Source organism: Sinocyclocheilus anshuiensis, unplaced genomic scaffold (assembly GCF_001515605.1).
Source record: "Sinocyclocheilus anshuiensis isolate Anshui unplaced genomic scaffold, SAMN03320099.WGS_v1.1 scaffold33, whole genome shotgun sequence".
Classification (NCBI taxonomy): domain Eukaryota; kingdom Metazoa; phylum Chordata; class Actinopteri; order Cypriniformes; family Cyprinidae; genus Sinocyclocheilus; species Sinocyclocheilus anshuiensis.
In genome coordinates, this window is record NW_015536458.1 from 83537 (window position 1) to 98754 (window position 15218).

General features: G+C 36.9%; 1 protein-coding gene across 1 annotated transcript in view; it reads left to right on the forward strand.

Annotated features, from left to right (window-relative positions):
- The window catches only part of LOC107653098 (adhesion G protein-coupled receptor B2), a 330526-nt gene that overhangs the window by 73268 nt on the left and 242040 nt on the right, over nucleotides 1–15218 (forward strand). Inside the window, 1 exon segment of the mRNA XM_016476310.1 lies at nucleotides 3957–4785. Coding sequence (XP_016331796.1) covers nucleotides 3972–4785 — 814 coding nt within the window. The 5' untranslated portion in view covers nucleotides 3957–3971.

Sequence of the window (15218 nt, forward strand, 5' to 3'; positions counted from 1 at the left end):
GTAGATATATGCAGTCAGCAGGCGGTTGGTTTAGGATTTTTTTTGGCATCTCCATGTGGTCCTGTTCGGTATCACAGCTTGACTTCTCTAAAATGTAAAAAAGCTCTTTGCTGTTGCACTGTACACATACTATACTACTTTTTTTTCTTTCATATGTGCTTATATGGGTTCCTTATAGCTGTGGTTCTTTGGTGTCCTTTTGGAGTTTCTAAGTGTCCTTTTTTGGAAAGACATCTAAATTTATCTTGAAAAAAGCTTGCAGAAAATACAGATTTTTGAGAATCACCCTTCAATCTTTTGGTTTACTTTGCTGGATGCAAATGATGACAAAATAAACATTTGAAACAGTATAAATGGTCTATGCTTAATTTCATGAAGTGTGCGATTAATCGCGATTAATCACAGAAAAAGGCTATTACATTTTTTAACATATATTGACATATTTATATGGAAAATAGTTATTTTAAATTGTAATAATATACAATATTCACAATATTACTGTTTTTACATTTTTTTAATGAGCCTTAATGGGTATAAGAGACTTCTGTCATAAATATGAAAAATCTTAATTATTCCAAACATTAGAACGTCTCGGTTACGTATGGTAACCCTCGTTCCCTGAAGGAGGTATACATAGCACATTTATTTATTTATTTATTTACGTACATACATATATACATACATACATTTGATTATGTTAGATCCTACATCAATTCTGCTGGGACTTTGGGCCCCTATAATTTTTTCTCACATTTTACGGCATTAACTCCGGCCCTAGAAGTTGCAGCACTAATGTGCTAACACACAGCTCGGTTGTGATTATATTGTGCATAAAAATCACCTGGGGCTTTGCCGAAGCATCTCCTCCAGTATCAATTAAAAGTGTTATCTTGCCATCTCTGTTCCTCAGATTTTTACAAATTATTTTTTTACGACTGGCGCTGATGGCATTGATTTAATCCACAGTGTAGATTTTTGTACAACAAACACATGAATTCTCGTGTGATGATTTTGACTCAAATCAGAAATGTATCCAATCCAGGACCACATATGAAAGTAGAGTAAATCGGATTTGAAAGGATTTGTTCACACGACTCAGATTAGTGTCACATGTATACAAACATTCAGATATGGGCTGTCTGCACCCTGCAGTTTAAAATAGCCAGTGACAAAAAAATCTGTTCTTCATCACCATAATCCCACAAAATAAGTAAATAAGCAAACGCATGATCAGATAAGCATTTTTCAGCAATATGAGGAACGAGAGAAGCAATAAGCACCTGTGAAATGGAGTGCGACTCGCTTCTCTGTGCCAGTTCATCTACAGTATTTATTTATTTCTTGGTAGAATAATTTGTTTGTGCGTTTTGTTCATGTCAACCCTTTATTCCAGCCATCTCATAATAAGCTTGAGTCAGGAACCTCTCATCATATGAAAGATGTATCCACTCTAAACTCTCGTGTTTTCATCTGCCTTGTCTAAAGGCCCCTCTCCAGAGCCAATTCTTAGCTCCATTTAACTCACTTCGTTGCTGGTGACTGATTCCAGTACACCTCATACACGGAGCTAATGGGCTGCTGGGATGCATCGGAATATTTATTACATCCCAACAGATGCTTGACTAGACAAATGCATTTTATCTTTATATATTAAACTTTTAATGATCTATCTATCAAAGATGAACTCGCAATAGGCATGAAAGGTTGCAAACTCAGCAAAAAGTTGCAAAGGTTCTGGTTCATGACTCAGTGACATATAATATCCACAATAAAGAAAAGAAAAACTGTTTTTAAAAATATGTAAATATATGTACATATATCTTTATTTGCATGTGACTTGAAGTAGCTTTATTTAAATATTTTGACAAAGAAATAAAAGATTGTCAAACAACTTAGGTTTTTCCTTTTTTATTGAAACGTCAGTCATAATGAACAAGTTGAGAAAGTAATGTCAATATATACAATTTACAAAGGATTGTAACGGGAAAAGAAAAGACTAATAAATAAATAAAAATAAAGAAATAAATAAAGAAGATAATAAAGTAGAGATAATAATTACGGGTTTCCATACACAAAAACATTACTGCATACAGCAGTATAACTTTAAAGACTTTAAGAAATCTTTTCTTTTGGCTTTACTACTTATACATAGTTTGACCATCTCATAATGACACTGTAGAGAAATATATCAGACATATAATCTCTATCAGGATAATCTCCATAATAATTAGGAAATTTATAATAAAATGTATAATTTAATAAATGTTTAATAAAAGTAAGATTGACAGCTTTGTCGATGTTGAAAATGGAGTAGAATTTTTCTTTTCTCAAGGGAAAGATTAAAATCAGTTTTTCTACACAGAAGTTGAGAGACATCATTTTACTTTTTTCTTTCTACTTTAAAAAAAACAAAAAAAAGCAAGATGAGAGTTCCAGTAAAGGTGCATTGGATATTGACTTAGGTAAAGACATTCTTAGAATTGGTGTGTTCAAGTCATTGCATGTCTGAATTTAATTTTAATGTATTTTTTTTAATTAATAGTTAGGAATAAAAATGAGTGTCGTGTCATGTGCCATGTGCTATTAACCAAAAACTCAAAGACCTATAAATGTGTCACAGTGGGAAACTAAAGGATGCGTGTGTGCGTGTGCATGAGAGTGTGGGAGATTAGTTGAAGGGCTAAACCCTCCACAGAAGAGTCATCAGTCTTTTAAGCACATCCATCAGGGATTTCAGACATCGGAGAAAAGTATGAGTGTCTGTTTTGTGTCTTTGTGAATAGGATTGTGACCTTCACAGAGAGAACACAAAGCCCTGAAATGATTTACAAGTCTGCTCTGAGTGAGAGTGGGAAGGAGGAGAGGAAGGGTGAGACAGAATGACAAAGAGGCATAAAGGAGAAGGAAAGTCAGAGATTTCCACCTATTGATCCAGGTGGGAGTGTACAGAAACCCGAAAGCCCTCCAAATGAAGGACGTCCCACCGCAGCCGACTGTATACCTGTAATGTGACCCACTAACCACATGTAATTAAGACAAAGGGACTGGTGCCAGAGGGGCGGGCTGACTGAATGAAAAGTGAGCGGTGGCTCAGGAGAGGCTGAATAGAGGGTCGCAAACACAGCTGTGAAAAAAGGCTGGCGTGAGGAGCTCTGGCAGGCGGGAATCATGACCGAAGGGCTGATTTACAGGAAAACTTTCCGCTTCATTAATGCTGTGCTGTCAGAGAGCTTAAATGGCCCGATATGTGACACAACCTTTCCTCTCCATCTCGCTCTGTTTCTCCTGTCTCGTTTTTTTCTGTTGTCGTTCTCGTTCTCGTTCTCTCTGGCTGTTTGTTTTCGACTCTCCGCAGTGTCTCCACAGAACAAATTAAAGAGGATTAGTGATGTAAATCTGTTAATGAATCTAATATTCAAATAACATTGTGTTGCCCTTCTTGCAATCTCTCCTTCAGAGCTCCCCTTTTGTTTTACCAAAACAAAATCAAAATTGTTTTACACAAATCAAATAATAAAATTTAGCAGTTATTTTAGTATGATTGAGATACTATTTTACTGAGATACTATTATACTACATTTTGAATTAGTTTTTATTTTTGTATTTTAGTAATTTTGTTTTTGTCATTTTTAGTTTTTTATTACTTTTTATTTCAGTTTTAATTATTTTAGTATATGAAGAATGATATGAATAATGAGAATGTTGTCTATTTTATTTCAGTTAACAATTATTTAAATTATTTGTTATTATAATTTTTATTGTTACTATTGTATTCTAAATAATTTTGCCAGTAATGCATGGCATTAGACATCAATGTGCAAATTGTTTGAAGAAGAAAAGGAGAAAGATATGATCTGTTTAGTCAAAGACATAATTGACAGATTCATTAATTAATTGTTTGACCTCACTGAAATGGTGTTTGGATCACTCATCGATATTTCTTTCTTCCCCTCCAGGACAAATGACATAGGATGTACACTGCTGGTCATCTCTGTCTGTCTGTGCTGTCATCCTTTTTTGCACTGGCCTGGGCTGTGGAGCCACTGGGTCAGGCTGCCCCCTGCTCCTCTCTGGTGGCTGGGGTCTTATACGGCTCCTTCTCACTCAGGGACCTCTTTCCCAGGCCATCCGCTCTGGCATCCGGATGCTCCTGGACTGTGGAGAACCCTGACCCCACCAAGTACTCGCTCTATTTCCGCTTCAATCGCCATGCCGGCGCCTGTTTAGCTTTTTCCCCACTGGTGCTGCCCCTGGACCACTACCTCTCGAACCAGACCTGTGGCCCCCCAGACCAGCCCACCTTCCCCTCGGACCCTGAAGCCGTCGAGCTTTGCATGGTCCCAGGACCCCACACGTTCCTGCAGTTCGATAAGAACTTTGTGCAGTTGTGCCTGACCACTCATCCCAACAAAGACGGAGACAACAGAGATGGGATGTCCGATGGCCAGGTCCCCTTGTCCGCGGAAACTCTGGACTTCCGGCTCGTAGAGGTTCTGCTCATTAATAATGAGAATTCAAGTCAGTTTACGTGTGGAGTCCTGTGCCGATGGTTTGAGGAGTGCTTGCACGTCGGCTCAGGCTGGGAAACCGAGAGCTGCAGTATCACCCAGACGGGATGCGTGTGTCCCAACACGGCGCCTCCGGTCTCCCTACTGCCCACTGCTCCCCACAACCACTCTTTAGACCCCAGTGCGAGCGTGTTGCAATCCCCACCCGACGACTGTTGTGTCACACAGCTGCATTCAAAGAGCGGCATTGCTATAGCACCCAGGGATGTCCGGCAAGGTAAGCCAGGCTTCTTTCAGACCAGCTGCTAGCTGTTTCATTTATAGCCTGCTTCATTAAAATCAATTAAGCTGCTTTACAAGCTACTTTGTTTGATTGGGTAACCATGGGCTCATTTTGGATCACAAGCAAAGTGTTTCACTTTCAGCTTGATTTGATTTGATTTGGAGAGCTCATTTTATATTTCAATTATTAGCCTCTAATTACAAAAGGGAAAGTAACTTTAAAGTGCTTGGAACTGCCTCCAATCAGGATAAGTGTTTGTGATAAAATAGTAATCACTGACTCCCCTTGGCTGCACTGTTTGGTCCTGCTGATATTGGGTGAGGAGGCTACACCTACAAACGTGTGCTACTTAATGTTATACACTGTGTCCTAACTGGGTGTGACCGATAATTCTAGTGACAAATAATTTGTCAGTAGAATATGAACTTTTTGGTGTTTATTATGCAAAGTTAGGTCTGGTCCTCAAATCTGATTGGCTGAGAAGCAATACAAGAGATGATATTTAGTACAGCACTTGGAACTGAATCAGTTCTCTTTGTCGGTATAATAATGCAGATTTCAGGGACTCTTTCTGTAAGATATATTGTTACGCCAGTAACAAATAACTTATGAATGACTCATTGACTCACTAAACCGATTTATTCAATACCCCTGATTCAATCAGGAGTAAACAAGTCATTCATTCACTGAACCACTGATTCATTCAGAAATGAGCGAGTCATTGAATCACTGAAAAGATTTGTTCAAACCACTGATTACAAATAAACTTGAATTTAATTGAATTGAATTTTGCCTGCTTGTCGTCGCTGGTTAGGACAGAAACAAAAGCGTTATTGGAAGAAATTTATTGCTTGTCGATGTATCATGCCGAGTGACCAGATTTAAATGGTCTGTATCTCAAATCAGAATCAGAATCAGAATCAGAAAGAGCTTTATTGCCAAATACTGAATGTTCAGCAGCTCATCCCTGGTAAAACTGATCGTGTTTGAAAAACAAAAAACAGGAAAAACTAACAAAAACAATACAAACACTGGAGAGCCAAACACTGAGGCTGCCGTCTGCGGCGCCATCGCTGTAAGAACCTGTCACTTGTCACTTTTGCTGATGATATCTTGTGTTGTTGATTTGTGTCACATTAAGCGTCAGGTTTGTGGGTGAGTATAGAGGTAGAGGACAGTTCATGGGCCTTGTTGATACATTTAAATTATATGTATTGCCATTATTCAGGTCAACTTTCCCTTCTGGCCCCCGCTGTGCTTTTTAAAATCTGCCCCGACAGACAGGTGATCAGACTCATGTAGGTGATTAACACCATTGATAGACTTCATTGTCAAGCTGCCGCATATAGAAACATTCTGCGTGTGTTTCCAATTGAGAGAAATAGAGAATCAGAAAGTGTGTTATTGATGCCGAAAAAGAAGCAACTAGATGGGGAAAGTGAGAACGAGAGGACGTGTATGTGTGCGTGCTTCAGCCGGGCTTTTCCTGGCTCGCTCTAGTGCCTCTCTGCTAAAGCCTCACTGAGTTTTATCCTCCCTTGAGTCAGCATGCTGATTGGCTGTGCCAGACAGGAGGACACTGCCAATGTGCCTGCTACAGAGATGCATAATGCTCCTGTGCCCGCAAAGACTGCACATTAAACAGCCTTCTCCTCAAAGCTGACATCACTGACACCAGCTAGTTTCAAGCATGGAGAGTTCTTCTCTGGAAAGATGTTGACAGTATTTTTAGGTGTGTATTGGGATATTTTTTCACATAATTAGGCCACTCTGGAATAGAGGATATATAGCATCCCTGCACAGTCATTTCAAATGATTCAAAATCATAACAAATTATGCAGAACATCAGTGCATATAGGTCTCCTAAATACTATATAATGTAATAATCCAGTTTATTTTGCAATGCAGAAATAAGCTATTTTCTGTGAAAGTGCAATAATTCATTAGCTCCTATAGGTAAATAATTAGAAGAATAACAATGTGTAGGGAACTGTTTGCACTACAAACCAGTGTGTTTATAATTATGACAATACATTAAAATAATATAATAAGGAATACCAGTTCACAGTATCAAGCAGCATAACAAGCTGTTTTGTAGAGCCAAAATAACTGGAAGCGAATGACACTGGAAGCCTTGCACATTCAAGTTACAAATGGCTGAAACTGCTCTTTTGTTAAAAATAAGGTGAATGTAATAATTAGACCCACAAGGATGCTGCACAATTTTTCATGTTTTTAGTGAGGGCAAATCTGCTGAAATCTGTGGAATAGGTTTGAAAATAAAAAAAGGTGCACTTTAGGTTTTCCCTCATTAAAGTTTTAAACGTAATTAGTTGATTTTTGTAAGAATATGATTAAGATACTGAAAGAAAATGCTGAAAATATACATATATATATATTTTTTTACACGGAGTGGGTCTATTCATGGTGGCCATCACATGATCAAACGAATACTCATTTTATTGTGCCTTAGTAACCCATCTATTGTTGTCGCAACACAAATGAAAATGACTAAGTGCGCCTTATACTGTAGTGTATACAATTTTCTTGTTAGTAACAGAAAATTTTAGCCAAATACTTATTTTTTTAAACAATATCTTTTGAAATCTGTTTCAAAATCCACTTGTTTTGTGTACAATTGTGTGAAAGACATTCATCTTCACATTCTGCAGGGCCTTCATCAGAGATCTGCAGGTGGTACATTTTCTACCATAATCCGTGTATGTTGAACTGCAATTAAATCTTTTTGTTTAGATGGGAGATGAACTCACCACAGATGAAGTTTGTTTCTGTGAACTGTCACCATCCCTTGGTGTGCAAATGATTTAATTACAGGCATGTTATCTGAGGGCTTAATTGGGTTAATTATTTAATTGTCTTTCAATTAATTTAATTATTTAATTTCTTGTTCATCTCTGGATCTCTGGATCAGAGACAATCCCTATGCTCAAAGCCCACGTGAACATGGAACTTCTCGCTCCTCCGTGTGCCACAGCCTTGAGATGGGGTTTGCGAAGGTGGATAAAATCCACACACTGTTACAGCATATCTTCTTTTTTATGCTACTGTTGTAGCTAATAGAGGCTAATTGGTGTGATTGCATGTGTGTGATGTTGATCTAGTTTCCTGTAGACAAAAACATCAGCTTGCAGGCAGAAGAAGCCAGATCGCCATGCTGCATTATCTACAAAGCTTGAGTTAATGTTGATATAATCACTCTTTGATTACATCATTAAAGTTTTTTTTTTTTCTCCCCATAAAGCACCTTGTGCATTGTGTGCATATATGTATGCAGGAGTTCATAGAAACACACTGGCTTATACAGAGGGATTTGAAGGCTGAAGTTGATCGCAATGTCTGACAGCTCATAAGCTCTGCCGTTCTCAATGGTTTTAGTTTATAGCCTTTCTATTTGTCCAGAGTTTTCAACAATGTACTTTAGGGGGTCTGTGGAGAAGATATATGAAGTTTCCTACCTTTTCTAACTTCTAATAACTTTATATCTCAGAATTACAACATTATTTCCCACTATGTGACTCTATATCTCACAATTCTATCTTTATTTCAAACAATGTGACTTTGTTTTACAATTGCTAATTTAAGCCACAATTGTCCTCTAATAGCAATAATAAAGTTCAAGTTTATCTCACAGTGGAACTTATTTTTGTGATTTTTTTTAATTTTATCTCACAATGCAAGTTTTTATGGTACAAATGTGACTTTATATCTCACAACTGACACATTCCCAGGTCCAGAAAAGTAGTAAAGACATTGTAAAAATAAACCATGTGACATCAGTGGTTCAACATAATTTTATGAAGCTATGAGAATATGTGTCGTGTTACTCTCGTGAACGCGTGTCGAAGACTGACATGGAAGAGAAGAAACTGTTATCTCAATTTGTGTTCTGAAGATGAGCGAAGGTCTTATGGGTTTGGAAAGACATGAGGGTGAGTAATTAATGACATAATTCTAATTTTTGGGTGAACTATCCCTTTAAATATGAAAGCCTCAGAGCAATAAATAAAATGGGTAATTGTTAAATTAATAACATATCTTTTCTTCCATATTGTGATGAGGAATTTCACAATGTTAATGCTTTTAATAGTTTATTTTTCTAAAGACACTGTGAAAGTGTAGCTTTTTTTTTTATAAACTTGTCCTTGAATTGACTTGAATTGGCTGATTGACTGGTTTGGTGGTCCCTGGGTTCTGTAAAGGTTGTAAACCCCTGCTGTTTGTCATCAGAAATACAGTAGACTGCTGTTGGTTTGCTGAATTACATGCAGAGAAGCCAGTTTGGGTAAATATTTGAGCTGTGGCTTTTTGTGTTGATTTTCTGTTGTTTCTTAGAATTGTTTGAGCTGTACATCTCATGTTGGTCTGAGGGGAATATTGAGTCTTTCATTGAATTTTGACTATGCTGCATTTTTTTCCCAGCTGGCATTCGAGCACACTGTCTGTTACAGCATTGACATTTGGAAAGGGTAATGAATACAAGGTGAAATATGACAGAGGTTATATGAAGCATGAAAGACATCATTAGACTCTATTACTATGAATTCATCTGGGTGTGTTTCTCTGAATTCTTAAAATACTTCTTTGGTAATTGCGATGCCAGTGTAGGTTCCGGCCAGGAGTAAAAGATTAGCATTACATCTGCAAATAATGATTATTTTTCTAATTTTCGATTGATAGTACAGGTAGATACATTGTTTCAGCCCTAACTAGCATAGCTGCTAGCATTACTACATCTTTAGTAGTATAATAGTATCTATTCCCCCAAATAGTATAGCTTTGACTAGTAATACACTATTAGGAATGTAGCAAAATAGTTAATATCTTAATATCAAAATGTTAACTATATTATTGCACAGCTTTATATATATATATATATATATATATATATATATATATATATATTTGGATATATAAGTATATCCAGCTTTATCCACATACATACAGTATACTTACATAAAGCAATATCACAAATGTGTGATTGTTTATATTACAAATGTAAACTATATTATCACCCATCTGTAATCTGTTAAATGCAACTGTAAGGCATGAAGATATTAATATATTATAAACACTGACATTATGATTTCCTGTAAAGCTGCTTTAAAAAAATGTGTATGTGTAAAAAGCGCTATACAAATAAAATTGACTTGACAAAATTAAAACTTTTTTTTTTTTGGTATCACAGTGTATTTACTTATGCAGCAATACAATAAGTTAAGGTAATAATCAAACACTTTCTCCTAGAATGTCCACTTTCTCATGTAGTCATCTGAAGTCTGAGTCATTTTAGTGAATTGTTTAATTTGGATGATTCATTTCCAATAAGTCAATGTTTTGTAGCTTCAGTGTTGTGTAATTAACTACTTTTTTCAAGCATTAGCTACATTTAGCTTATCTGTAGCACTACTTGATTCTGAGTAGTGTGGTGATGGCACATCTAATCATGAGTTTGTCTCACTCTGGCTACCGTCCATCAACCACCACTACTGTTGGAATGTGATCACATTTACCACTGTATGGTGAATTTTCGCAGGCAAATTCCAGTCATTTAAATAGTATTCAAAACAATTTTGAATTCTATGTGAGGGTAAAACATTTCCCAACACAGATTTCCCAACAGGATCAAATTGGTCATAGAAATTTGACTAGCAGGAGCTGCTTGGTTTGTTTAAGTTGTGCTACATCACTGCACATTTGACAATGGACCTTTTTGTCAGGAAAAAACTGATGTGACCATTGAGAGTTATTAGAACCAGTTTACCTCTAAGAGCTGGAGGTGGGGCTGTTCTCGGTTTTCAGACAGATTCAGCCTCAAAATAGTCCAGCAGGTTAAATGATTTCAAATAACAGCTGACAAAAATCTCCAAAATAATTCTAATAACTGCTCTAGTCAGAGATAGCAGGGTGCCTTCACCACCTGCGCAACAATTACATTTCCCACAGTACTGTTATAGCTTCATAATGACTGGCACTTTCTCTGCTAGAAATACATGCAGCTACTGTATTGACTTTAGCACTACAACTGCTGTTACTAAAGGAAAGAAGTTGGACTGAATGCTAGTCTGACCAATTTTATTAACTTCAGTGCCCACACACTCTCATAGTTGCACACTTTCTGTCTCTCTATTTGGACTTGAGACCTTGAATCAATATAACTCACTCTTCTCTGAATAATAAGTGTGCTTCTGTGTATGCTTGTGCCAAGAGAGACTCACAAACTGTTAGCCAGCCTCCCAGTGTTTCTACAAAACTAACAACTTGGGGACACAAATTTGCATAATGTTATGGGAAGGCTAGCTGATTTTGTGTGTGCATTCTAATTTTTAGGCCTACATGGAATATGTGCACATTTTTATTTTTTATTTTTTTTGCATTTCCTGAGATTGTTCTGGTGGAATGGCAATTAAATTTGGCAAAATGTCCTTGTAGCTGAAGTCATTTTGAAATTATTTGTATTTAATAATATATAATGATTATTTAATGTATTTTAAAATAATATACTATATTTAATAATGAAATCATTATAATATAAATATTTAAATATACCGACCCTATCACAATTAAACATTTAGAAAATCTGCCAACATTTCCGTGCAGTTTAACAGGTATGGATACCATTTATGAATATTGTAGCAAAAGCATTTATTTAGAGTATTTGTGTGCTCATTGAAGGCCTGTCTGCAGGTAGTGTGTAAACAGTATATGTGTATATTATGTGGAGCTGGGCAATGCCGCAATTTTGTTGTTAGAGATTTGTGAGCAGTGGCAGTGTCATTATGATGGATGAAGGAGTCCTCTCAGTTCTGGTTCTTCTGCTGATCTGAACTGCAGGGGTGGAGGAAGAGGACCGCTCCACGATCCGAGTCTGGCTTCTCACCGGCCTTCTGTCCACACGTGGTTCCCCTTGACCAAGAGAGCCAGTAGGTTAAGATCAGGGTCGTTGCTGCTGTCTCTTACACCTTTCAGCCAGGTGTTCTAATCCTTAGTTTGGCTTGCTTTTTCTCTTTCACTTTTTGAAAAGGTTTTTCAGAGTCATCTGGTCATCCCACGGACATGGAAATACAAAATTCTGTTTTTCAGAACCCATGGTTTATTTATTGTAGAATTGATACATACTGTAATCATTTGAAAGGATAAACCAGCATAAATTTGCTAGTGTTGTCAGGAAATTTTCAAAATGCCTTTATTTGAAAGAAGTAGTGTTTCACTGAAAGGGAATGTAGATATTTTTAGACATATTTGGTCTATTTTTTTTTGTGCCACTTTATAAGAATCAACTACAGGAACTTTAGGGCTTGATTTGACAGACATTCTTTTTTCAATCTTCTCTTATTAAAAACTATTACACATTCAATTAAAAAAAATGTTTTCCATGTTTAATTCCTTTTCTAAAATATTTAATACTTATATTTATTAAGTGTTTATTTTGTATGGAGTAAATCTAGCTTGCAAGTCATACTTTTATCTTATTTGTTAGTTAATTACTTGTTATTTTGAGTCTGTTGTTTCAGATAAATTAGTTAAATCAGTTCACAGATCAGCCTGAAGGATTCATTAGTGAATCAGTCTGAATTAAAATTATTTTTATCTAGTAATTGAAAATACCTGGATTTGTTATGGAAGAGTCATGGAAATTCATTGGCCAAAAATATTTAAAAGGTTTTATAATATTTCAACAAAATTTAGTAGATCCATCTCTCAAATGCAAACATGGGTGAAACATTCGCAATAAGATCAATAACATGCATTTAGAAAAAATAATTGGGGCTGAAAGGGTGAATTTTAATTTAATTTCTTTTGTTCAGCTTTAAGAATTTTGTATCTTGCTGAAACTGCCTATTATAGTTAAGTTTTACTATTTATAGTTGTATAATTACCCCTCTTATTTCTATAAGAGACAAATCAGTTATAAATGTGAAAACGTGTCACGTGTGTAAAAAAGTACTCCCTGCAAGACACTGTCCCAGGTTACATGACCTACATCCAGGTATCTTCATCTTTCAGCTTATTGTGCTAATTCTTACATCAAACAGTCCACGTTTGTTCAGAGATGGTAGATCTTCTGCGTTAATAGTGTAGGATCATGCTCTTTTTATCCGTCTCCATTTCTTGGCCTCATTGATGTTGTGCTGATAGACAGGAGTATAATTCCACCTCACTGTGTAGACTTAATACAGTATGTCATAGATTAATACCCACATCCATACAAAATAGCTCGAAAGCAACAGAAAAAAAGCTCTTCCAAGCACAAAGAGCTGCTAGTAGTCTTGGAAAATGTAAAATCCCTAGAGAACACTGACTTGTTCTTGTTCTCTTCTTTGGATTTGTTTCCCACTCTCTCAGAGCTGACTTTCAGGAATAGGTTGTTTGGACATGACGTCATAATAATATATTAAGATATTAATAAAGATATAAATAGATTGGGCTGCCACCTCTCATGCATTCAGAATTCACTCAGTGCTAAATGCCACACGTAGACACGATGTAAATAAGATATTATTTGCAGTTCAGAAAGCTTCACTGATTATAAAGGAACATCGCGAGAGTGCGATCAATTGAAGTGAGTGACAGCTTTTTAGTGATATTTGAAAGCGCTATTGATAAGCGCTGTTTGCTCGCTTTCCAGGCTATAATCAATTCAGAATTTGAATAAAAGTTTTGTTTTACGTGCTGCTAACAGGACCAACAGCCACATGCCCTGTAACTTGCATGCAGCAAAGTTTAAGGAGTGACAAAAAAAGCAGAACGGATGAGATGGAGGAAAGTCCGTACTGTACTTTTTTTTTTGCATGAGGCATTTTTGAGGCATTTTTTTTATGTAGCGCTTTCATTGTATTGCTGCACACCCAACGTGCTTGACAATCATATGAGGGGATCTCTTTTCAACCACCACGCTATTACAAGAGAAAGGTATTTATAATCACGACATATGTTGGACGTGATCCATATGTTATGAAGAGGAGCAATTTTTAAACTAAATTGAAATACTTGCCTGCCATATATTGAGGCGGTGGATATAGGCTAAGCAACTATTTCGAAAGTGAATCCCGTATTTATATGAGGGATGTGGAATATGTCACTCCTGAAACTGTGCTGCGTAAGTTACAGGGTATGTGGCTGTTGGTCCTGTTAGCACCACATAAAACAAATTTTATTTAAATTCTGAATCGATTATAGCCTGGAAAGCGAGCAAATATCGCTTTCATATAAAGCTAATCACTAAAAAGCTGTCACTCACTTCAATTTATCGCAATCTCACGATGTTCCTTTATTGTGCAGTTGTTGATTGACAACAGAAAAGGTTAGTTAGCGATTTCATACTAAAATCTTGTGGCTATATAGTACTGAAACAGTTAGTATTTTAATGTTTACAAATTGGCTCCATTCACTTTCATTGTAAGTGTTTCACTGTAACCTAGACATGTTGCATTTTTAAAGGCGGTACAAGATGAAAATAATATTTGTTATCAACATTATGATGATTTAGTTTTGCTCTGTACTGAAACTAGAATATTCATTTAAATTATTTTGTTTTTTCAAGTCTAAATCTCTCTATTTCTATAATGAGACCGGTTCAAACTCCCAACAGGCCTTTGCCAATTTAAGTTACAAGGTGCACTTGTGATGTATTCTGGTCAATCTGTTGTCAATCAACAACTGCACAAAAATTGGCTCATCAGTTCCAACTCAAATGGAACTTGCAGATCAATTATTGACTTACCGTGCATAGCCTGAGAAAGCCAAGTAAATGCTATTGGATCTTCTCGGGTTGATTCGTTGGGAAATCCATTGCTTTATGCTGCTTTTGTGCCATACTTTCTCAAACCCATTATATCTCATTGCGAATCATTCACTTCAATCCATTTCCAACTACATGAGGACATTCAAGCTTCCAGTGCCGGCTCAGAAATACTTCTGAGAAAAACACAAGTGCTGCACCATAAAAGAAACATGACAGCTGCTGCTCCTTCACGCTCCCTCCATCCAGCCCTAGGTCTGCCATAGGTGGTGCTCACTCCGCAAGCGAGCGCCTGCCCATCACTGCTTCCGTGCACAGTTGGAGGAAAAAGGGCTGTCCAAATCTTCAAAAGCAGGCCTTTCGAAAACCTCCTCCCCATGCGGCAAGGCTGTCTGGTTGAAAGACTTTTCTTTGTGTTGCTTCCATGCATGAGAAGAGCATCGATCAGAAGAGGTTGTCATTAAACGTGGCGCTGCACTTTGTCTATTTTTGGTAGCATGACAGAGGTTTGGGCAGTGTGAGGAGCCCAACGGAGAACCGTCGTTAATCATTAAAGTCACCTCGCTCTGTTGCGGCTCACACAGAGTGGTAACCGAGGCAGTATACATACGCTGCACCCACATGCATGCACATATTTTAAACACACGGTCAGGTGTGTGAAACCAGC